This window comes from Nansenia antarctica (genome assembly GCF_963989245.1).
Source record: "Nansenia antarctica genome assembly, chromosome: 1".
Lineage (NCBI taxonomy): Eukaryota > Metazoa > Chordata > Actinopteri > Argentiniformes > Microstomatidae > Nansenia > Nansenia antarctica.
In genome coordinates, this window is record NC_137674.1 from 102,790,697 (window position 1) to 102,815,740 (window position 25,044).

A 25,044-nucleotide genomic window follows, 5' to 3' on the forward strand; every position below is an offset into this window, starting at 1 on the left:
TTTGTTTGTTCCATTTTGATGGTCACTTAAACATAAGATCTGAACACTAAAGTTATGAACGAGGACACACTATCTGCTTGTTTCATCTTATTTTTCTCATTCTTTAAAGTGTTTTGGATACAAGGTGCCATCTGTTTACCAAGCATTCAGCTGGCAAACATGAAGAAAAACATTTTGTATTATATGACCCTCTGTATATTTAATTAAAATATTTTACTATCTACTTATGTCTTTCTCCCCTTATTTGTAGTGCTTTTCTACCACATATTAGGAATTGGGAGACAATACCTGGCTATACTGGCCTGTGCAATTTGTTGACTATACGTCTGGAACAGAAATTCATGAAAAAGTATGACTAAATATGGATGGGTACAAACATGATTCTGGCCTTTCTAAAGGGGATAAGATGACATCTGATAGACTATAGCAGTGTTTGCTACAGTAAGTGTATGTCTAGTCCAAGTGCATGGTGGCCTATGTTTAGGTTTTTGGCGCCACCTCTTGGCACAACTGTGTTATATCATCATGAGCAATACCTTTTGCCAGGGGAGGATGGTGGAGGTCGAAATTGGAGGACGGGCATGGACATGGAATGGAATAATTTCTACCTCCACCAAACCTCAGGTACTTGTAGAAACCACTACTGCCAACCAACTGAAACCAACTGGGGGTTGGTGTGAAGAAAACAGCACAAACAGAAGAACAAACTGTTAAGAGATTTTACCAAATGACAAGTCATGGAAGAGAATTGCACATGTTTGACAAAAAAAAAAAAAAAATATTTTTTAAACAACAAATCTAAGTAATCTGACCAGACATTCTTTACATGTAGACATTAATGTACAACTACCTTTAACTGCTACATCCAAATCTAACAACCGCCAACTAATAAACAATTACTTCTTCAATGACAAATGCCTTAGCACAATAGCAAGTCATATACATCTACAATTACAAAACATTTCCTTAAAATGGCCATTGTTCTTATCCTAAACTTATAATAATAAAATAAAAAAATAAACATTTTAATTAATAATTTTAATTTTAATTTTATCATTTCATTATGTTAAAAGAATTAAGAGTGGTAAAGTGAGTGTTACTGGCCCAGGCCACAGTGTTAATGTGTTAGTTTGGTCCCTACAGTGCCACGTCCAGTTAAGCCAGGTTCTACTGAATCGAGTACATTATTGATATTATTTCCTTTCCTCTACTGGCCAATCAGATCATTGTATGCAACATCCCCTACAACCCCCCCCATTACCGTTGTGTTTAATATATACATAAGAGTTTTAGTGGTATGTTCTGGTTAGCTAGACCCTTCGTGCAGCTCACCAATAGTGAACGGTTGAAATAGATTTATCATAGTGGTTTAACAATAGTGGTTTACAATATCAGTCAGGAAATCATATCAAGATGGTCATAATTCACCCTGCATTCCATCAGTCATGTATTTGCAGTCCATATATGATAGGCAACATTCCAACAGCGAGCATTATTTTGAATGTGAACACATGGACCTAAATCAAACAATCAAGGCTACAGTATGCATGGACGAACACGAGAGTACCGTATGTACAAAGTAATTATGTAATAAATCCACTAATATTCCAATGGGACATGGCACAGAATGAGCTTGGAATTAATGAGCCACTATTGGGGCTATTTGGCAGACAAAAATGAAGGCAAAAGCAGATTTTCCTTAATTTCCTTCTCTACTTCACCAGGCTTTAGGGTTCATCTTTTCCCTGAAAGACTTCCTCAGGTTGCTGCGTGGGGCTGGGATGGGGCCGGGCCTGGGAGGGGCATCCTGGGTCTGGTGCTCTTGAAGGTCCTGCTGGGGAGGCTCGATCTGGCCCAGCGGGGCGTTCTTCCGGGTCATTCCTCCTGGGTTTCTCTGTAGCTGCTGGATGATGGCGGAGAATTTGGCATCCAGCGAAGGACGTCCGGTCTTGGTTTTGGTTCTTGCCCCCGAGTTCGCGTTCTCCTTCTCCTGATTCCGAGAAGGCAGAGGGGGCCGGGCTGGCCGGGTGGGCGGAGCGTAAGGCTGCTTATCAAGGGGTGGGGGCGGAGCATGTCGCTTCTTGTTGCCGTTGGAAACAGGGCTGGGGATGGGACTGGGACAGGGGCTGCTTTTGCCTGGTGACAGGACACTCTTCTGCACCACCATGGGGCGGGACCCATCAAACAAAGTCGACCAATTAGGAGGCTCTCTCTCCTCCTCCTGACCAATGAGGAAGCGACCCCCTGTCTCCTCAATCTTGTTGTGGATGATGTCAGTGATACTTTCAAACTTGCCAGGGGAATTTATACCTTTGGAATGAACGGCAAACCAAATCAATGAATCGCATAAACACTAAAACTGTCATTTTCGAGATGCCATCAAAATGTGAGATTGCAAAACATAATGCTGTATTCCATTTCATTATTAAACATACATCGGTCACCTTAAAGAATAATTCTTGGCCAACAGATGATTGTACAACAGCTTCTGTGGCAAAGTCGATAGAGGTATGGATGGCAGTCTCTGCTATTATAGATTTGAAGGGTTTTTATGGCACTGGACTCACTGAGGTCATTGTAGACAGAGTCAGCCTGCTTGGTGAGGAAGAGTGGGGGTTTTCGGGGGGATGTGACCTCGATCTTCATCAGCCCACTACAGCAGTGTTGCCACTGACCTGAGACGCATGAAAAGCAGGGAGTGAAAATAGGGACTTAGGGTGGTGAATAAGAGAAGGATTCAGACATTCTTCGAAACATAAATCAGAATCGTTGATTGGTTCTTTGACCCTTCTCTCTCCTGTTTCTTCCCCACATACGCTCACTTTGCTCTCCCCCACACACCCACACACACACACAGTACACACACACAGTACACACACACACACACAGTACACACACACACAGTACACACACACACAGCACACACACTCACTCTGGTCATAGAAGTGTTGCCAGAAGGCCTCCAGCCAGTCCCCCAGCTCTTCCCTGGTGTCCGTGGTGAAGACGTGGGTCAAGGCCCCGCCTGCCACTGGGTTGATGATGGTCAGACTGTTGGACCTCTTCTTGGGGTCCTTATCCATCACACGGATTCTGGTGTCCTGGAGAGAGAGAGAGAGAGAGAGAGAGAGAGAGAGAGAGAGAGAATATGAGAGAGAGAGAGAGAGAGAGAGAGAGAGAGAGAGAGAGAGAGAGAGAGAGAGAGAGAGAGTCTGATTGAATGCACTGACTTAACCTTTTTGCAAGCTATCGAGTGTTGAATTATTGCTGGCACTGGAGTTATTAAATATCAGTTGCATTGCAGAAGGGGTGCTCAGTCAATGGAATATGAAGTATATATATACATTTAAAAAAAGGTTCTGGACAGCAACCTGATCCTTTCAAAGAGGATTTATTTGCTGATGCAGCAAACTCCTTCCTCAAAGCATAAAGGTTGTTCAATTACCATAAGGTGTTGAATTATGTTTCATTAGGTGATGAGAATGAGAATAATCATCCTGTTTTATTCTACCGTACCATACGGGATCATTTGAAGACTGTTGGTTATTTCCAGCGTCTATCCCCTAGACGGCAGATGTAGCCGGGTTTACCTTGTCGATGGGTATGAGGAGGGTGGGCTCCACCTTGGCAGAGATCTCCTCGGGGGTGAAGTAGCAGGACAGAGACCCGGCGCTGAGCACACAGTACAGGCTGCAGCACCGGACCACGCCGTCCACACTTTGCTGCAACAAAGACAATTAAACACATTCATCGTTAAGCTGTTTTGTGCACCCGTGCATCCCTTTGCTATGCCAACATACGGTGGAATGTTCTGCGGCGATGAGGTTTGCGTTGTGATAACACGGACCACTCCTGATATGTGGAATGGCTTGGGACAGAGGGGGGAATGCGGGGCCCTAAATCACAACATGCACAAGATCATGGATCTGATTAGAAAATTGGTAAATGGTCCCTGCACTTGAGCAGTGTGCACTCATCTGATAGGCGCTATGAGGATGGCGCACACGGAACAGTACAGTATGGAACGGTGTGGTATGGAATGCTACATTCTACAGATAAAGGAGAGGGAGGAGCCTCGATGAGCTCACCTGCTGACTCAGGTAGCCATTCATCATGCTATTGGTCATACAGACGGGCTGGGCGACCAATCGGCAGCACAGGTTCCCGTAGAGTGGCAGCCAGGAAGACGACTCCGCTAGGGAAACACACAACACAAACACGGAATAACACTACTGTCAGGCAAAATCACATTCAATAAAACGATGCAAAGAAGTAAATGCGGAATGTAAAAGCAGTTCAGGGGGACACTGGCGGAAGTGGAAATTGGAGGACGGACTCATCGGAACGGACTGAGAAATTTTACATTTTTCCGATTTCTGCCTCCACTAGCCTCCCCTGAAGTAAAGATATGAGAACAGACACGTCAGACTGTTGCTTCTCACCATCCAGGAGGACTATGAGAGAGTGGGACTGGAAGCTGCCTTCAGCCTGGGCCAAGCTCAGAGACGTATATGCCAAGAGGCTGTACCTGGCCCCCCTGGGGGGGGCGAAAAAACACACACACAAGGCCTGATTTAGACTAACTAGATCAGACTGTCTGAATAAGACAGAGCCAGTCAGGAGCTGTGCACACTATAAATGTCATCGGGCTTCTGAGCTCACGTACGGTGGTATTGGGTTGGACTGAAGGAAAGTGTCAGGGTCTCCCGCCTCCTGCAGGGGGCAGAGTTTCCTCCCCGAAGCTCTGCTGAAGGAGCTGCGTAATCTCTTGGCCAGTTTCTTTGGGGTGTTGACGAGGGTGGTCTCCTCCTCGATGGCACAGCTGTAGAGCTCCACCTTCAGCTCAAACTGGGGTCCGGCCTCAGTGCTTGGGGACAGAGGCAAACATGATACTGTCATACTAGATTCACTAACAGGGGAGGCTGGTGGAGGAGCCTGTCCTCGGATTTCTACATCCAGCAGCGTCCCCTGCTGTAGTGAAAGAACCCAAGTGTTGTTCCAAGGTTCTTATTTACTTAAATGCTGAGATTGTATTTTATTTTTATATTATTTACTTCTAAACGAGTCAACCAAACAACAACCGTTTAGTCTAATAATGCTTTCAAAAAGGAATATATACCGGTAGTTCATATAGCCGTCATGTTATGTCAATACTTACAAAATGGTTACACCCTCAAAACAAACGTCCGTCAACGATCTGTCCACAACCACCATCTCAGTGTCAAACACTTCAGATCCAATTCTCAGCAGGCAGAATACAGCCACCCGTCGAGAGCCTAAAACCAGGGTCCATAATCAAGACTTTACCGTCTCCAAAAATAAAATTATGATGTGCACATGATCCTTAAAATATGTTTTAGTAGTCTCAATCCACTGATTTGAGTAACATCTGTTCTACGGTTTCTCTGCTTTGGCATTTCAAAACATCTCAAAGACAAAAGGCACTCACTCCCTTTGTTATCGAAGTGGTCAGAGTCTTTCCACATTAACGGTATTCTCAGCCCTACGGAGGGAGGAGAAAAGCCTCATCGGTTACATAATCCCGACACGGACAACAGAGATCAGTAGTTCAGCTCAATCATCTCAGTAGCTACAAACACATGGCAGCAAATGAAGGATGTCAAAAGAAAATATGTATGGGGAAAAAAAGATATTTATGAGTTAAAAGAGAACAGTGTTGCCTGTCCTTATGCTAAACTCTGAAAAATCAAGAAAACGTATCAATCTCACCTGACAAGGCCACTTTTCCCATACAGGCCACGCGATCAATTGAAACCGGATCCGCTAGCCTACAGCACAAAAAGGTGTTTGTATTGAATGACATTCAGTTTCACTCACACTGTAACCCGACTACTAACCTATTACACAGGACAATACAGGGTCCTATTGGAGCCTCTCACCTCATCTGAGCTGCACCTCTCATATCTTGGTCCTCTTTCTTCTTCTGCAGCTCTGTGAGGTAGGCCTTGATCCGAGTGTTGCACGTCGTCAGGTTCTTGGAGGCGTTGAGGATCTGCTCTCTCTTGCTGCTGGCCACCAGCAGCTTGTAGGCCCCTTCCCGCATGCGGATCTCAAAGTCGATCCGCTCCTGGATGTCACTGTCCTGTGGGGTGTGAGGAACACCACAGCAACAGAGAGTGAATCGCAATATCGTTGTCAAAGTTAAAGGGTTGCTTCAGGATTTTCTACATTTCAGATGGTTCCTTTTATCCATGGTTCAACGTTGCTTAAATAGCTACTACCACCACCAGCTATTTCTTTTTAATAAAAAAGAATTCATTATTTGTAGCCACAATCACCACAAATAAACTCAGATATGGTTGGAAGGTTACTTTGATTTGGCCCCAAATGTTGCCGGTGGCTAAAGTTAACTGAAGTTATGAACCATCTGAATGTAGGTAGAAAAAAACCAACCCTTTAACCATGATTAGGCTAAAAGCCGTCAACTCATAGCAGACAGGTGAGTATGAGAATTGTGTATTGTGTCATTGCAGGCAGAAGTGACGGGTTGATGTTGGCCGCGAGAGAGGTGGCGATGACATAAAGCTTAATGAAGGAACATGAAAGGGCAGATGAGACAATGGCTGGAACTGAACCAACACTGCCAAGGGCAATACTCACTTTCACTTAGTAGCTATTGCATTCTCAATGGGGCATGACATTGTGACAGTAGCCTGCTAGCTATCTATCACATTATTTAGGCCTATGTATGTACATGACTTTGAATAGGTGAATTGACAAAACTCTAAACAGGGAATCTAACAAATGAAACATTGATTATGAATGAATGAATGAATGAATGAATGACTAGATATGGGATGTAAACATCATCATTCTCCTCCTATATTTCGTATACTACCTTCTTTAGTTTCTTAGAAATCTGTCGTATGTACAACAAATTCATGTCCTCTATCATTTGAAGCTTGTCACTCACACTTGTACATCTGTTCATGCACTTTGCCTAGAAGAACATTATTATTAGTGGTTAGTACAGATCAGAAAGAAGAGTACACCCAATTGAGCAAAAATACAGTTGTTTAGAGTTTAACTTAGTTGTGGCTGGATGTAAAACTTGGTGATATACAAGCTTTACACTGCATCGTGTATGGAGCTATTTTAGTGCCAGCAGAAATTGAATTGTATTTAGAGAAACTGAATTTGAAAACTGAATTAAAATAATGAAAACTGAATTGAATACAATTCAATCTGTCAAATACAATTCAGTTTGTGCTCAGATTCGATTCAGATCTGTCAAATACAATTCAATTTCTGATGGCACTAAAATAGCTCCATAATAGTGTGCACTGACTATTAATCACTCCCAAGCTAATGAGCCCAACGTTCGAGAGTCCAGCATTGACTAACAGAAAGCAGACATGTGTGCGTTACCTCGGACTGCTTAAACAGAGTACTCTGTCGTATTTTCCTTCTCTTGATCTCCATGGCGAGAGAAGAGCAGGATGAGGATGACATAGTTGACGATCTAGTGTTTGCATTTCTCATAAAAGTTTGAACGTCCCGCGGATATTCCATATTCGCCATTAGTCCAGGCCAGCCCACACACACACAATCCAACCTGCGGTTCAGATTCCTTCCATCTGCCAAACAAAACCGGACTGTACCATTATTCAAATTCGAATTTTCGTAGGTGTCGTAAAATGGCTTTTTACGGTGTCTACCAATCAGGTAGGCATGTGTTTGATCTTATCCGTTAGCATATGCTCATACATGTAAGTAATAAGTCAAATACTATTTGTATTATTGCTTTTTAACAAAGACATACTCTGACACCCCCCCCCCCCCCGTCTGTCACAGAGTGGTATCACCCAATTGTCTGAGCGTGATTGTTGAACGCTACAATGTGTCAGTCTAGAATGATGGTTGTAATTCGAAAATAAGCTTTGATGTTTCTTTCATGTCATTTACTTAACGACGCATTAATATGGCCTAATTATGCCTTTGCCATCATGTGCAATAATAAATAAAGCTATTCAAGCAAAAATAGGGAGCCAGTGGGCAGGGATCGAAGCTGTTTACGCAGAATTTCCCCTCGGTGACACTGGCAGGCGTGTGAAACTGGAAAAAAATCGCTTTATTGTATGAAGGTTTCCTTTGCGGATAGATACATCCCACCCCACCCACCCAGACGCGTCAGCTGTTCAAGGTGGTCGTAGGTTTCGACTGCACGAGCCGCAGGTTTGCATGTAAACCAAGAACACTATAGGATATTCGTGAGTACAAAATTCGATGACAATACTCGTTTCCATGACGATCGGCATGCAAATTCAGGTTCAACTGTCATGCATGCGAAATGGCATGCATGCATATCATAGGAAAGAAAGAAAGCTAGCTTAGCTGGGTTAGCCACGCCATAGCAGAGCATGCTTAGACGTTGACAGAATACCTGTTACAGTCGTGATGACATTGAGCATTACAGATTGAGAGAGAGAGAGAGAGAGAGAGAGAGAGAGAGAGAGAGAGAGAGAGAGAGAGAGAGAGAGAGAGAGAGAGAGAGAGAGAGAGAGAGAGAGAGAGTAATGTGGGTGTCGTTTGTGTCTTGGCTTAAAAATGTGTCCTTGTGTACCTTTGTTGAGTTGCACTGTGGTCGCCTGCTGTCAATGTCACATATTGGCTAGACTGAGTGATGGTCTAGATAACAGACCTAAGCAGGCCACCTTGTATGTCAGTGGTTATACTAGATTCCCCATGTTTCTATAACTAACAGCTATGGATTGTGGGTTGTCCATTTTATGTTGCTAAAAAAAAAACGTAGCTCCTCTCAAACACAAAATGCCATTATGGACTAACCGGACAGATTGATTAGATCAGTGTTATTAATTGAATGTCAATATAGTGACTCTCAGTCTTGTTGTCAGTGACTTCTGTTGTCTGTACTTCAACTTGCAATGTTGTTCTTTGGCCTCCAGGTCGCCGAGGGTGAAATGCAGCAGAAGCTTTGTGCCAGGAGTACCTCTCTATTCACTGAGAATGGGCAGGCGTGTGGGGCGGCCGCCGTCCCCCAGCTCCCGTTCCGGTGCCCCCGGTGTGGGGAGCACGAGAGGTTCCGCAGCCTGGCCTCGTTGAGGGCCCACCTGGAGTACAACCACACCTACCACACTATGTACGAGCTGAGCCTCCCAACCCGCAGGGCTCACTCTCACCCAGAGAGACCCATGCATGCACGTTCTTTGAGTGACCCCCGAGACACCGGCTGCATAGAGAGGTGTCGTACACAGAGTGTGGGCACACAGGCGGAGGAAGAGACACAGACTGAGGAGGAGGAGGAGGAGGAAGAAGAAGAAGAAGAGGAGGAGGAGGAGGACTTTAGTAAAGATGATCTCAAATTCAATAAGTCCACCCACGGGACAGACCATCACATCCCCTTTCCCCCTGCCCTGGACCACCCTCCAGACCCTCCGGGCAGCGAGCCTGTGTCCGTATCCCCAGAGCAGAGTGCCTGTGCTGGGGAGGTGTCGGTCCGACGCAGGCTGGCCAATGTCCTGCGGGCAGCGGACAGCACCATGCAGAGGAGGCTGCACAGGGTGAGCACGGAGCTGGCCCAGACGGACACAGAGCTGCTGTGCGAACGAGCACACTCCCAGCACCTGGCCCAGGAACGGCAGGAGGTGAAGGAGCGAGAGAGGGCGCTGAGCCGGCAGGTGGACGTGGCGGTGATGGTGATCGCCACTCTGAGAAAGCAGCTGAACGAGTCGGAGGACGAGCTGGAGAGGAGGGAGCAGTAAGTGTGTCCAGGCCAGGGCCCAGTCGTTCAAAAAGTTGTATTATTCTTTTGCTATCCAGGATCAGATCAAGCAGAATCCCTGGCTGATTTCCCCGTCCCCCCGATACTACTCAAAATCTGCCAGATAGATCTGATCCTGGACCGCAAAAAAGAATCCGGATCATTCTGATCTAGATTAAACATTTTATACTGGGCCCTGAGTCTTTGTCAGCGACTTTGTCTGTGTGATCTACTATGTGTCTGTGTGATCTACAATGTGTCTGTGTGATCTACAACGTGTCTGTATGATCTACAACGTGCTGCTCCTCTCTTTATTTTCATACATTGAATTTCTGTCTTCTTTTGGGGGGGTTTTCAGGGAAGTCCTCACTATTCAGAACTTCTTGGAGACGGCTGCCCAGCACGAGATGTGTGGTAAAGTCCGTATCCAGCATTTCATTGAGAACCTCCTGAGACGCATCATCCTGGCAGAGAGACTGCTGGATTACTACCAGACCGCCTCCAGTCCAGCCAACTGCACAGACTGCATGGTACTGTACAATATCAAACCTGCTCCCTGCTGTACATGGTAGGGATGTAACGATGCCTTGCGGGACAGTTAATTATCGCTACAAATATGTGATGATTCAAATCGGTGAGATGAGAAATGAATCGCGATGCTCTTTTTAAACAGCATAATCTACTTTTGACTTCACTTGTTCGAAGTTATACCCTTACAAATAGAATGTAAGCAAAGCAGGGCTCCACTGAAAAAGAGAACTTGGTCGCAGTGGGATACCCTGTGTAAATAAAGATTTAAGATAACGATTTAATAATAATAATGATACTTGTTCCACTTTGGTGAACCCCTTGAGATTTGATGACTATCAGTGGCATCTTGGGGGAAAGGGAGCCCATATGTGTTCTGCCCCCCTGCCAATCTGATAAGCGAATTGTGATAGCCTTTCAAACATTCCAGAATTGACCAATCTCAGCGTTTGTGCTTGTCTGCAAAATGCTACAAATCCTTGTCATCTTTTTTCTCTTTCCCCGCAGCATCAGACAGTTGAGAATGGCCCTCATATAATCACCAAAAACAGGCAAGTTTTCTCCTACTCCACTTTTACCTCAGTGATTGGCTTCAGGACAGCAGCTCTCGCAAGTCTCTCGCTTTGATTATATGTTGTCATGATTCCACTTTCAAAGGCTAGGACACAGAATCTGCATGAATGATGCAGAAGGATCTCATGTTATCACTGACAGCCTCATGTCAGACTCATGTATACGTAATGAATGACTCCCCCCCCCCCCCCCCCCACGATGAGAGGCTTTATCTCCTGGAATCACCAGCGTCTGGTTTCCTCCGCCCGCAATTGTGGCCTAGTTTTGGTGCCGTGTCTGATGTCTGCTCTGTCTCCCGGTTGTAGGTCAGTAGGTGGCCAGCTGTCACAGTCTTGTCCCCAGGAAGGGAGAATACACCCGGCCCAGCTAGGACGGGCTTTCCCCAAACCCCCCAGGGAGAAAGTGGCTCAGTTCTCCGGGTACTGCCGGCCCGATCACCGCAGAGACGAAGTGTGGACCCAGCACCGCAGGTCAGCAGGGTATGAAGCCTAGAGAACCCTAATCAAGGCGCAAGAAAAATGTATATAATAAATATATACATAATGAATGTATCTAGTCAAAATGTATATAGATTATATGGAACAGGGAATTGCATTTAGTGGCTTTAGGGCCATGTGCATGCTGGTAGTTGCAGCCAAATGTATAAATAGGTATTTCTAATCCTTATCCTTTGGTTTAAGTAACGTTCTGTAATACGGTACTCTTGGTGAGTAGATCATGCATGTGGTCAATCCGATTGACCTTCGGTAATGTTTTGAAAATGCTCACCGTAAGGGACCACCAAGATACCTTACCGAGACATGAAGCAATCACAATTGACAATAGAAAATATGTTGAAATAAATAAATATGTTTATATATAAATAATGTATACTGTACAACTAGATATACCGGTACACATGAAAATGGTGGAATGGTTGAAAACCAGCATACCCGTGGCCTTCGAGAGTGCAAACAGTTGAGACAAGTCGTTTTTTATTTCCCAAACCCAGCCCAGGAGTACTACCATATACAGTTAATGGTGTAATTAATTATTCCTAAATGATCTAGCTTTGTAAAAAAAAAAAAAAAAAACGGAGGATCTCTTATCGTTGCAATAGACATCAATGAATGAAAATCATTCTGAGCATGCAGCTGTGTTCCTCCCGCAGCCCAAAGCTGCAGCTGTCAATCATAGGAGACAGATCGTGCTGTTCTGTATAGAGGAGGTTGTCTCTGTCATTTCAATACAGGGTTAGTTCCATGACACAGTATTCCTTTTGCTACTAAACAAGGCCTGAAATTCAAAGTTAAAAAGGTTTCACCGCCAACCGCGATATCACGCTGGGCAAACAAGATTCTTTTTTTTTTTCAGGCCGAAACAAGCACTCATAAAAACGGGTCTAGTTATCCCTTGTATGATAGGATGATGAAGTGTTGATATGGGAGTCTCCTCTCCTCAAGTACAAAGCATACAAGTGAATGTAGCAAAATGTGGAGGCAAATTCAAATTAAGTCCTATTTTATGGAGTCATAAAATCCTTATTTCGTGTGATGTATATCTGTGTTTACAATGCACGCCATCAAACAATGAGAATGTATTAGAGTTGAAGTCAATGTAAAAAAGATATATGTATATATATATATATATATATGGTATTTGTTGTAACTCTATGTTTTGTTAAAAGTGTTGATTGATATTTTGTATACAGCTAGTGTAGTGTTGGTGTGGAAATGTACTTTTATGGGGAGCATACAAACCTGCGCACCGCAGCAAACCTGAACATATATCAGGCTTTTCTCTAGTTATTCCAATGGTGTTCTTGATATGGTGCTGTTATATAGACCAGGGTTGTGGCCAATCCCAACATGACAGTCCAACATCAGGGAATCAATTTAAGTCTTGAATTGAGTGGAATTTGAACTCCCAAATTGAGTTGAATTTAAATGGTATTAGCACCAACCCACGTCTAGACCATGTTCTCTGTTTTGATATTGACTGTTGAGCAATACTTTGTGGCTGAGAAGACAGTTTTATTTCCCTTTTTCCAACATATCAGAATCCACCTGTCACACATCTGCTTTTCACACTGGACATTTAAATTGAGCTTGGAAGGTGTCACTGGAGGCTGGTGGAGGCAGAAAACGGAGGACAGGCTCATTGTAATCCGTGGAACAGAATTGGTAACACATTGGTGTTGGTAACACATTACAACAAGCCCACCCCTCTGATTTCTACCTCCACCAGCCTCCCCTAGAGGATGTATATTGGCCAAAATCAGAGCCCTCTATGTTGATTGTCTACAATGCATAGAGGCCACTGGTCAGACTCCAGTCACCAAAAGTGGTTAACAGAATGCATTTACATTGTATCTGATGCTGTGATGTAAGGATGCTGTTGTGTGTATTAAGTTGAGTCCGAGCTGTTGAGTTCACTGTCATGCTTTTGTAATGCAATGTAAGAGTCATCGTACGTTGTAAGACGCATGAGGTGCATCGCTATTGTTTGCACTGAGAGCATGTCCCTTAAGTTGCAAATGTAAAAATATTAACTGATGTAATAGTATAACTTGTATGTGTACTTGTAGCATAGCCACGTATAGAGTGCCTTCGCAAAGTATTCAGATCCTTCACTTTTTCTACTTTTTGTTGTGTCATAGACTCAATTTAAAATGGATTAAATAAAATGTTATAGACTTAAAAAAAATAAAAAAATCTGTACATTTATTAAAATGTATTAATACAACAATACAATAAATACAGAAATACCTCATGTACATAATAATTCAGACCCTTTGGTATGACACTCTTAAAATGAGCTAAAATGCAAAAATGTCATAAACAAATCACTCAATAAGTTGAATTGAATCCGTCTTAGTGCAAGGATAATAGTTCATGTAATTTTGGAATTATTAATATCTTTGTTTTTATATGTTCTCTCATTTGGATAGGAATCAATTACACACTGTAGATTAGGGTTAGTTAAAATGTCATAATGTTCTCTTCTGTCCTGACAAACTCCACAATCCCTGCCAGTGACAAACATACCCATAACTTGATGCAGCTACAACTATTCTTCACACGAGATTGTGCGGAAACTGCATTGCATGTGCTGGATTTGCACTACACTTAATGCTTTGTAGTAAAACCAAAAAACACATTTCCAGACACTTTCTTTGCTGTATCACTTGAATGTATTGTTGAAAAAAACTATGGATGTGAGAGAGATTATTTTCCTTTAAGGGATTCTTTTTGGCCAGTTTTGTAGAGTGACTGAGATGACTGTGCTTTTTCCTCTCCACCATTCAACTTTGTCCATTTTATAAGTCTCCCCAGGCCTCAGGGTCGCATTCCTGTTGCAGTTTTGTTCCTCTCCATTTGCTCAGTTTGGAATGACAACCTGGTCCACACAGTGATTCCTATAAAACACAGTGTGTAAGTGATTCCTATGCAAGTCAGAGACCCTATAAAAACAAAGATATTGATTCCCACATTACATGAACTATTATTCCATCCATTAAGATGGACTCAATTTAGCTCTTTTTAGCTCATTTTAAGTGTCATGGCAAAGGGACTGAATACTAATATGTACATGAGGTACTTCTGTATTTCAGCTTTAATACATTTACTGACATTTCTGGGGTATTGTGTGTGGATTGATGGCAAACGCTATTAATTTAATACATTTTAAATTAAGTCTATAACACAACAAAATGTGAAAAATGTGAAGGGGTTTGAATACTTTCCGAAGACACTGTATTTTAATGGTTACAGAGAGTTGCACAAATGGTCAGAGAGGGGGGTTCGCAAGAGAGTAAAACTGGACAATCAGAAGGCGAGATGGGAAAGAAGTAGGTTTACGGAGGTGATCTAACCAGATATCTAACAAAAGAAAAAGTTAATTTAATTAAGGAGTAGGTCTAAGGAGGTGATCTAACCGGATATCTAACTAAAGAAAAAAAGTTTAATTCTGTATTACTGTTATTGCTGCCACGTTTGTTGTCCTTGGTTTCATGTTTGTAGGTGAGGTTTATTTGAGAGAATAATCAGTTGTTTTGTGCCTTCACTTAAAACACTGTAGTATGTATAATACTGTGCAAAATGCAATACTGTGAACAAACTACCTTTGTAGTCTTGCCCGTCTGTGTGTGACATCATGAAGATTAAAGACCAAAATGACCCCACTCAACCTTTGTTGTTCTTTTTTAACAGACAATTACAGATTACTTATGAAAATGATTCGGACAATTATATTTTAATGCACGTCTTGTAAATATGTACGTTCATACTCATATCTTTTGCAGCATTTAGAGATTTGCATTTAGAGATGTGCAGGGTATCAAGGAAGGGATGTGTAAGCCACTACCAGTTGGCTTGGGTTTTCCTTTAGAAATGTTGATGGAATATCCCCCAGGTCAGATTGTTGTCGGATTGAAACATTGTTTGTTCAGTAAAGCCACATGGTGAAGAATGTGAGTGTGCAGGCCTCTATTCATTCTCTATACTGACTTTTTCTCTGCCCTCCCTAACCCTAACCCACTAAAGGATGTGCCTTTTGACCATTCTTGAGTAAACCACTACCAGTGCCATACAGGGCCACAACACTGACCATCACAAATGCAACATTTAAAACCATGAAAACCATCTACAGACACATGTAAAAGAAGGGACATCACTGAAACCATTCATCCGGGAATTCTACGTACTAGAAAGGTTACAAATGGAGCCGAGGACAGGATTGTCTTTTCGGGAATGAATGGGCTACTCTCATCTCACTTTCACAGTGCGTCACAGATTTATACATCTGACGTCAGTTCTACACAGTCTCATATCCTGTGTGAAGCCTAGAGGTCGGGCTAGCCAAGTTGGCCGTGATGAGGGGGGGGGGTGGCTTGTTCTGTGAGTGCCACATAAACGTGCAATACTCCCCAATGACCACTAAGTGGCGCCACTGCTGCATTTGTAGTAGAGACCTCGTCCTACAGTACCATCACAGCCAAGCTAAATGTCCCTTACTGTTTTAGTCCTGGTCGGGATCTGGGGTAATGCAGTGATTTATGTTGTGACGGAACTAACGTACAAAGCCATTAGATATAAGCTCCTTGCTTTGTGTGTTTGAAGTTGCAATCATTGCAATACTGACAGCATTGGATGTCGTAATCTGGACATGGGGTCAGGGTCATGGGTCATGGTCAGACTGGATGCTATGCAAGTCCTTTGTAGACTTCTGCCATTTGATTCATATCAGTCCTCTGTCTCCCCAAAGTGCTCCTAAATGTGCTGTAATCGTTGGTCCATTCCCTGAACCCCTGTTAGGCAACATTTTGAATGAAACACTTATGAAGAGTTTTCCAATTGGTGAGACAATTCCCTTTCTCTCAGTTTCCCATGGAAAGGTTGGTGAGTTCAGAACCTCGGGAATGAATGAAAGTGTTGTGAATGGATGGAAAAGAACGAGAAGAAACTCGGACATTGTCCAGTCCAGACAGGAAGTTCAGAGGCTAGGGAGAGATCTGTGAAATCTGTAGGGATCGCCTTGAACACTGACTTCAACACTGCCATCGACGACGCTGCTGTTTGTGGAAAATGGCATATCACAAGTGGCTCATTCTCATCAGAAGACCATGGTGAAAATGGAGGAGGGGGGGGACAGGAACAGGGATCACCAGTCCCCTGAACGTGTTGGTGGTTGATGTTGTGTAAACAGCAGGGGAGGCTGGTGGAGGTAGACATTGGAGGATGTTCCATGGAATGGAATGAGAAATGGTATTAAACAGGTATCACATGTTCAATCCCATTCTGTATTCCATTCCATGCATTACAATTAAGCAATATCACACGAGAGGGAGTGCTGTTATACTGAATATCAGCGCGGCTGTGATTCGGTCGTAGGTACGAGGCCGCAGGCCTATATTCAGTATATCAGCACTCCCTCTCGTGTGATATTGCTTATCACACGAGCTTATCAACAGTTCTACAGCGCAATTTATTAGTTAACAGTAATAAGTGACAACAGATTAGTATTTGTTTGTTTATTTAATCATGTATTTTGGCTCCGTCAACACAAAATAGTTCCGCAACTGGACTGTTGCCTAGTAACCTGAACACAAACATCTGCAGGCTAGCTACTTTGTATTAACGGTCATTTCGGAGTGATACATATAGTTAAAAGTCCCAGTGCTGTTAATGGAATGCCTCTTGTCCAATCAAATTACTTGGTCGGAACTAACTGTTGTATAATGATCATTACAATGCCCGTCCTCTGATTTCTACCTCCACCAGCCTCCCCTGATATACAGTAGTTACACTTGAATGGTTATTATACAGTTGTTACCAATGTACAGCAGTCTTGTTCGATTGGGGTGGGTTCATTCTAATGCCACTGATTGGATATCAGGTGTGGTATAAACAATGCACTACACATGTGCAACACTGTTCAGATAATGGCCGCAAGCCAGGTTTGCCACTCTGTTCCAAGATAGACAAAAGCTTATGGCAAGATGATTGCATTGTTAGCTGTCAGTAAATAAATGAGGTTGAACTTTATTTGCCGTTTTCCTACTTTATCGATAAGAATACACAACAGTGGCAACCTCGACTGCACATGGGGTTGACTTCTCAAACTGAACTGAACTGAAACAACAGCTGTCACAGTAGACTGTTAGATGGAAGAAAGGGGAAATGGAATGTGGTAACTTTCCGCAGAGTGACATCATTTATGAAGTACTGATTGTAGTCCAAAGGGCAATTGTATATTGTCTGTATTCCCAATGAAATACTGTAATCTGTCATTGATAACCGTGTGAAAAAAGAATTGCCGATGACCAGCACATCATCCCTAGTCATGTGTCAGGGGAGAATGGTGGAGGTAGAAATCGGAGGAAATGTTTGATACCATTCCTTACTCCGTACCATGCATTACAACAAGCCCATCCTCTGATTTCTGCCTCCACTGATCACTAGTCATGTGTGTGTGTGTGTGTGTGTGATTAGTGACATTCTGCTGATTAGTCACCAAACATGCTGTTGATGTCACTCTCCCTATTTTTAGACATGAGAGGCAAGAATCCTGTTGTTTTCCCCTGTGACAAACACACAGATGATGTACCAACACACACTCTGCTCACTAATAATAACCTGCTTGATGACAAAATATATTGATCGACAAGAAACAGGATGTATGTAGGATGAGTGTTCGCGTGACAGCGCGATATTGTTTTCATGATGGTGACAACCATTATGGTCACGCAAACACTCATCCTACATACATCCTGTTTCATGTAGTATTATGTGCTAACTTCAATCAATGTTCATGAAGTGATTTTTAATGATATTGACATTTGTTTTCACAAAACAGGCTCGCCCCCTGAGAAAAGCACACATTACACTATGGCAAAGAATAACCCTCACACACGCACACACACACACAAACACTCACATCATCTGCTTATCATCTGTTTGAATATTTTCAACATTCTTCAATGACGACTGTGTTGCGGAGGCTGGTTGAGGTAGAAATTGGAGGACGGGCTTATTGTAAGGTATGGACTGAAATGAGGAATGGTATCACGTGATGAAGGAGGGAATGACAAAATGAGGAATGGTATCATGATTTCGTTCCATGCATTACAATGAGCCCATCCTCCGATTTCTACCTCCACCAGCCTCCCCTGGACTGTGTACATGTCCAATCTCTCCTGGGATGTGTGTCAACTGTTTTGAAGTGCTATTCTAAACACACTGCACATCCTCTGTTTGCTGATCTAGCCAACACATTATCATTATGTGTATTGTTACTATTCCCCACAGTCACATGACAGTGTGCGGATGATGCTGCTTGTTTATCTTTCATTGAGCATGTAAACATAAAGTCACAGTTTGACCTGGGGGGTATTCCATCAACAACTCTAAAGGAAAATCCAAGCCTATTCTGAAAGATTTCCGGAGAATCATCAAAATATCCAGGCATATTTTGATAGATCTCGCGAGAGTTATCAAAAATAAGCCTGGATTTTCCTTTATCAAGGTTGATGGAATACCCCCCTGGTTACGGCTGTCCACAAAACTTTTTGTAGTTGTAGTTCTAATGCCTGTGTTGAAACTTTTTCTTTTTTTCATAAACCCACATGAGTGCTTTGATATTAATTATTTTATTATAACCTGTTTTTATGGATAATATATGTAGATTCCTGTTTTTAGTCACTATTGTAGTATATCTTTGGTTCTGCATTTACCTTTGTATTCATAGGTTACATTTAATACAATAGATCTAAATGGTTCAAAACAAAATACCTTTTGAAGCACCTTTCCTGTAGAGCAAGCAAGACAACACTAAACAGACAGACACTCCAAGAGCCTTTGAGTGGCACTGGGCCAGAATGTTTGAAGAAGCCCCAGCCAGAGATTACAAACTTCTAAAAGGTATACACACACATTAGTAACACGGTCTAAAAGGTATATACACACATTAGTAACACGGTCCGAGACCTCTTAGTTCTCCGGACACAAGGCACGGACTCTACGCTGAGGGAAACCTGAGAGGATGGGCTATCAGGCGGTGGGGGCCACCAAGCCCTGCACTTGCAAGCCAATGCCTATGCTGACTCTCCGCCCCGCCACCCTCTCTGTACCTCTTCTCTCCCTTGCAAGGCCATCTTGGGCCAAAGGCTCCAGCCAGACCCTTTGTTTTCTCTGGAGGCAATGTAAATACATTCAATGACTTTCTGACTCCAGCAGGCTGAGACACGGCAAGTCAATGATATTGTCATTCCAATCCTGTTACTGTATAACAAAAACAGACATTCATATTTCTCTGTTGACATTGTGACATTGTGTGTGGAATTATTCTCCCACCAAACCTTGTAAGAGCAGGCCGTCATCAGAGAGTAATGGGCGAACAGATTCAAAATGCAGTGACAGAAGCACTGCGTCACACCAAGACAACCATGATATTTTTATATTATATATGTATTATATGTTGTGTTTTTGAAACTTCTGCTGCACTTGAGGAGTTTGCTGGCGAACAATCACCATTAATAATCAGCAGAAAGAAATGATATAAAAAATATTATTTGAATATTCTACAAGAGGGTAGGAACATAAATATCTGCTACCACCTTTTAGATAGGGTGTAAAAAAAAAAACGTTTAATATGAGGGTTGTCTCAACATGCAGCATGGGAGCAATGTATCTGAATTTAGCCTGGAAGAGGAACATGGAACTGAACGTGGGCGTTGTGTATTTCCTGCGACGTGACTGTGACCTCTTTTTATAGATACATTGGCTTGTGTGTGTGTGTGTGTGTGTGTGTGTGTGTGTGTGTGTGTGTGTGTGTGTGTGTGTGTGTGTGTGTGTGTGTGTGTGTGTGTGTGTGTGTGTGTGTGTGTGTGTGTGTGTGTGTGTGTGTGTGTGTGTGTGAAAACAGACGATGTTATGAACAGATCAGAAGAATCTCATGAAGACTAATGACTAAATGCTTCAAAACCTGTCACGCAAAACAGAGCTTCCAGGCCAAACATGATTCATGAATGATTTTCCATAAGGCTCAATTAAAAACAAAACACACATAATTATCTATAATATCCTGAAGCATATTGACATCACTTTCTGAATTGCATCCAGACACAAATATATTTGAAGCCAAAATATGTTCACAGTGTATAGAGGGGCACGCCTTTGAAAACATAAAATAAAGTTTCAGACCAGCGACTGCAGCTGTCAGTTGACCAGCTGGTCAATTTTATATTAGGAATGCCAGATTGATTAGATTGCTGCACTGACGCTACCATATACGTAGAAAGGTCAACAACCTTTTCTTTTTTCTTTAGAGGAGGGGGTGGGGTGTTGTGTTTTGGTTATTGTAGTGCATAAGTTAGTAAAATCGTAATCTTTATCCAGGATTAAACATTTTAGATTAAATCTTAACTCAATATCAACCTCAATATTATAAAAAATATCGTGTGTATGTGATTATTTATATCTATAAACATGTACTGTTTTAGAGTTTAAGAGAAATACCTATGCCCAACAATAAACCACATTTCCCAGAATGCCATGCAAGCACTGAAGTGTTTTCTTTGCGGACGTGTGTGACAGGAATCCGTGAATGGGGAGTTGGGGGAGTAATGTGTGGTTGTCCCAGCGAACCCTTTACTTTAGATTGAATGGAACTGTCTGCTTTATTTTGTTCCATTTTAATTGTAAATGTGAGAGGACACACATATTGTAACGAATCGTTCTCAGTGAAAGAGGGACAGTAGCAGCTGTGTGTTTGTGCGTGGAGGTGGAGGAAGGAGCATCAGCGTGCTAACGCTAGCACAGCACGAGACCAGTGGAAGTGGACAGGACAACATTTCACCAGCCAGATATGATGCCCCGGCGGGACAACATGACCTCCCTCATTCAGAAAATCGCCAGACAGGCGCTCGTCACTTTTCGGAACGCATCTGCCGTAGGCGAAGCCAATAAAACCTTCTTGGACAACCAAAGTCAACTCAAAAGCCTCATGACGGAAATCAAAGCGGCTGATCTGAGAATCGCTCCCAGGAAAGTTGACAGCTCCGGTTCCAACAACCCGTCGGTCACGTACATGCACATCTGCGAGACGGACGCCTTCAGCATGGGGGTCTTCCTGCTGAAGAGCGGCGCCTCCATCCCCCTGCACGACCACCCGGGGATGTACGGCATGATGAAAGTGATGTACGGCAAGGTCAGGATCAGCTGTTTCGATCGGTTGGAGAAGAAATCCCCTAGTGAATCCCCTCAATTCAACCCGCCCTTGCTACCCTACCAGAGGGTGGCCGTGAGGCGGTCCATCCTGCGGTCCGTCGGGGAGTACACGGAGGAGAGCGGCCCGTGTGTCCTGACCCCGGACAGGGACAACCTTCACCAGATCGACGCTGTGGATGGACCGACTGCCTTTTTTGACATCCTGGCGCCCCCCTATGACCCCGACGACGGGAGAGACTGTCACTATTACAAAGTTCTCCAATCAGTCTCGGACACTGAGAAGCAAAATACGGGACCGCAGGACCACCAGAACAAGGATGTTTGGCTGATGGAAGTGTCCCAACCATCTGAGTTCTGGTGCGGCGGCGAGCCATACCCCGGGCCTGAAGTCTCCATGTGAAGATGGTTTCATGTAGGGGCCTGATCAGTAGCAAGTCAAGTGCAACCCAAGACAAGAGTATGATCGCTCACTCAGTGAATTCTCAGGACCATGTCATGACATTTGTGTGCGTTATTATCATACCTACATGATGCGAATGGGATTCGTCACTGTGGTGTGTAGGCTGATGTGTAGGGAGAATGTTGTGGACTACATGCACTTAAATAGGCTGGTTTGTGTGTGTAATAATCAGTGTCACTATGCATTTCGCCTGTAATGAAAGAAGTACTTGTAATGAAAATAAATTGTGATCTTTGTGCATATTATGATTATTCTGTAATTTATTAAAAAATACATCAAGCCTCTGAATGACTGAAACCATACATAGGACTAACGTATTAGTAACGTCAAAGTAATGTAATTAATGCATTCACAATGAAATTGGTATTGGCAATGTGCACAGACATTTTGCTTACAAGTGATGACGACTTACACCTGGAAATGTTGAATGCTTTTGATTGGATTGATTTAATCTAGGGGCTCTAGTTTGAATACTCACGCGTCTTTTCAAATTTCCTAGACGAAATCACTGATCTGACATGATTTGATTGATGTAAGCAACTGAGGAAAGCTCGAATCATGTTAGTTAAGTGATTAATGCGATCAGGAAAGAAAGAAAGGAAGCATGATTGAAGTGTTGGAATAGAGGCTGTATTAATTGGTAAGTCCCATCAATATGGATCAGGGGAGGTAGAAATCGGAGGACGGGCTCATATCAAAGACACATGCATTACAAATAGCCTGTCCGATTTCTGACTCTTGCTCTTATGGTCAAGGAACCTCTTGTGGATGAACTGGGTATTACCTCAAAATACTACTAGATAATAAACTAGAAATGACCAAATGTATACCAGTGTGTATTAACAGGACTATGGCTTCAAATGAGATGAAAGTAAAATGTTAATCAAACTGAATCCACTGGTTGTTTGAAGAAAAGACAAATACAAAAACCACGTCATTCATGTCATTTGGGGTAGGCTGTATTTGGAAAAACATTGGATTATGGATAATTCATAAACTTGACTGCTGTATAAAAGGCATGAGAAAAAGCAAGCCAACAGTTAGCACTAAATTAGCCTAACATCAATAAACAGTATCTCAACATCTTCCAGCCTGCATGGGCTAGACGCATCAATTCCGTCAAAGCTCAGTAGGTAAAGTTACATGATAACACTAATGGTGAGTCTCGTCATACAACATCATTCAACAAGGAAATTACAATTTGCATTTATGATGTGTATTGATTATGTGCCGAGACTCTCAAGTCTCATATCCTGTATAAGCGTGTGTGCGAATCGTTCAAGTTTTAGCACTTTTTAATTCGTTATTCAATAATAATAATAAAAAATAATAACTGATGAAACTGCCATTGGCCTCTTTATTTTTCTTCAGTTATGATCATTTCACCGTGGTCCCATATTGTTCACTCCCATCCCATCCATCTAACAAGTCAGGGAAGGCTGGAGGCAGAAGACACAAGAGGCCATTAAACACAGTTCCTATATGGGTTTTCAGTGATCAGGCAGTACACCAGGGGAGGCTGGTGGAGGTAGAAATCGGACAACGGGCTCATTGTAATACATAGAATGAAATGAGGAACATGTGTTTGATACCATTCCTCATTCCATTCGATGCATTACATTACAATGAGCCCGTCCTCCAATTTCTACCTCCATCAGCCTCCCCTGAAACATCTATAAGCTACAACTGCTTTCCTACCAATCCTGACTGCCCTCACCTGAAACAATGAGCATATTTTTCTATATTCTGAGATCTTCTTTCTAAAACAGTTCAGCCTACTGTAAAGGTTCCGACTGGCTGACTGGCTGACTAGGTGGTTTTGTGTGGCAATAGGCCTATTTCATGATAGCCTCAAATAACACAAAGACCACAGTTTTTCATTTGCCACCTGTCTTCCACCGTCTCCTCCTCCACCAGAAACTCCCTCTAATTTCTTCACTATAAAAACCTCACAATATAATGATTTTGATAGGCTTAATGCTTTTGATAATGTTTTTTTTTCCCCAGCTGCTGTCAGCCCACTTCAGTGACAGTGTTGATTTCACTGGAACGGTTGATTTCACACATCCTGCGGTTAATGTCAAAACAAATTGTCCAGTGTCAACATTAGGACGTTTTTTTCTCTTTTTGTCTTAAGTGGATCTTCGTGTGCCTCCTTCTCTCATCGCTCCTGGCGAACTTTCTTCCACAGTGGTCGCAGGAGAAAGGCTTCTCGCCCGTGTGCGTCCGGATGTGGGTGGTGAGGTGGTCGCTGCGGCTGAAGCTGCGCATGCAGATGCGACACTGGAAGGGCTTGTGGCCCGTATGGATACGGAGGTGTCTGCTCAGCTCATCCGACCGGGAGAACCTCCGATCGCAACTCTCCGCGGGGCAAGGGTACGGTCGCTCATGGACGGGCGTCTTGCTCGGTCGGTTCGGATACTTCCTCGGCCTTAGTATTGGCCTCAGGGACACACTCTGAGTGTTGTAAGCAGCGGCCAGGCAAGGGCCCCCCTCCGGTGCGGGGCCCCCGAGCGTAAAGTTCCTTATTGTGTTCAGCGGTGTGAGAGGCGGGGCGACTCTCAGAGAGTCCAGGGAGTATAGTGATTTCATATCAGGGAAAGTCTGGATGTCCCTTTGGCAGTTTGGCTGGTAGAACCCGCCATAGTCTGGCATAATGGCAATGAGCGCAGTGGTGTCAACCGTGGATTTGGGTGCCGTGTAGGACGGGGGTGGATAAGACATGGGGCAGGTCGACGTTGCCAGGTAGGCTGATTGGTCCTGGTACATGTCCCCGCTGCAAGAGTAGGAGGGATGGGGAGCATACATGTGGTTGATATCGGGTTGATTCTGCGCCATGATGCCCACAGTGCCTGCTGTGTAAATATTCGATGGTGCCAGTGAGGCTGGTGAGATAGACCCCGGGTCTGTGGTTGTTATATCAGCAGTAACCACGTTAATGACACCCTCCGAATTCCAGTGTCCACTTGTACCTCTGGAATCGATGGAGAACTTCCCCGTGTATGCCACCGCCTGAGTGCGTAATGCCGCAGGCTGTG

The 25,044-nt window shown here is 43.4% G+C and overlaps 4 protein-coding genes across 4 annotated transcripts; 2 read left to right on the top strand and 2 right to left on the bottom strand.

Moving 5' to 3' along the window:
- Positions 1 to 1,717: 1,717 nt before the first annotated feature.
- rtkn2 (rhotekin 2) lies at positions 1,718 to 7,539 on the bottom strand (the record flags this gene model as incomplete). Its single annotated transcript, XM_080531120.1, has 12 exons — positions 1,718 to 2,310; positions 2,568 to 2,675; positions 2,933 to 3,098; positions 3,588 to 3,719; positions 4,086 to 4,192; positions 4,440 to 4,534; positions 4,664 to 4,864; positions 5,156 to 5,273; positions 5,447 to 5,500; positions 5,728 to 5,786; positions 5,898 to 6,100; positions 7,387 to 7,539. 12 exons carry the CDS (start codon positions 7,537 to 7,539, stop codon positions 1,718 to 1,720), a joined length of 1,989 nt encoding a protein of 662 aa, XP_080387246.1.
- A 1,400-nt stretch (positions 7,540 to 8,939) lies between these two features.
- On the top strand, positions 8,940 to 11,332 carry znf365 (zinc finger protein 365; the record flags this gene model as incomplete). Its single annotated transcript, XM_080532604.1, has 4 exons — positions 8,940 to 9,736; positions 10,098 to 10,269; positions 10,775 to 10,818; positions 11,146 to 11,332. The coding sequence occupies 4 exons, from the start codon at positions 8,940 to 8,942 to the stop codon at positions 11,330 to 11,332; spliced, it is 1,200 nt and encodes a 399-aa protein (XP_080388730.1).
- A 9,584-nt stretch (positions 11,333 to 20,916) lies between these two features.
- adob (2-aminoethanethiol (cysteamine) dioxygenase b) lies at positions 20,917 to 22,489 on the top strand. Its single transcript, XM_080550470.1, has one exon. The coding sequence runs from the start codon at positions 21,185 to 21,187 to the stop codon at positions 21,944 to 21,946; it is 762 nt and encodes a 253-aa protein (XP_080406596.1). The 5' UTR covers positions 20,917 to 21,184; the 3' UTR covers positions 21,947 to 22,489.
- Positions 22,490 to 24,112: 1,623 nt separating this feature from the next.
- Positions 24,113 to 24,844, bottom strand: egr2a (early growth response 2a; the record flags this gene model as incomplete). Its single annotated transcript, XM_080528657.1, has 1 exon — positions 24,113 to 24,844. One exon carries the CDS (start codon positions 24,842 to 24,844, stop codon positions 24,113 to 24,115), a length of 732 nt encoding a protein of 243 aa, XP_080384783.1.
- Between the last annotated feature and the right edge of the window lie 200 nt (positions 24,845 to 25,044).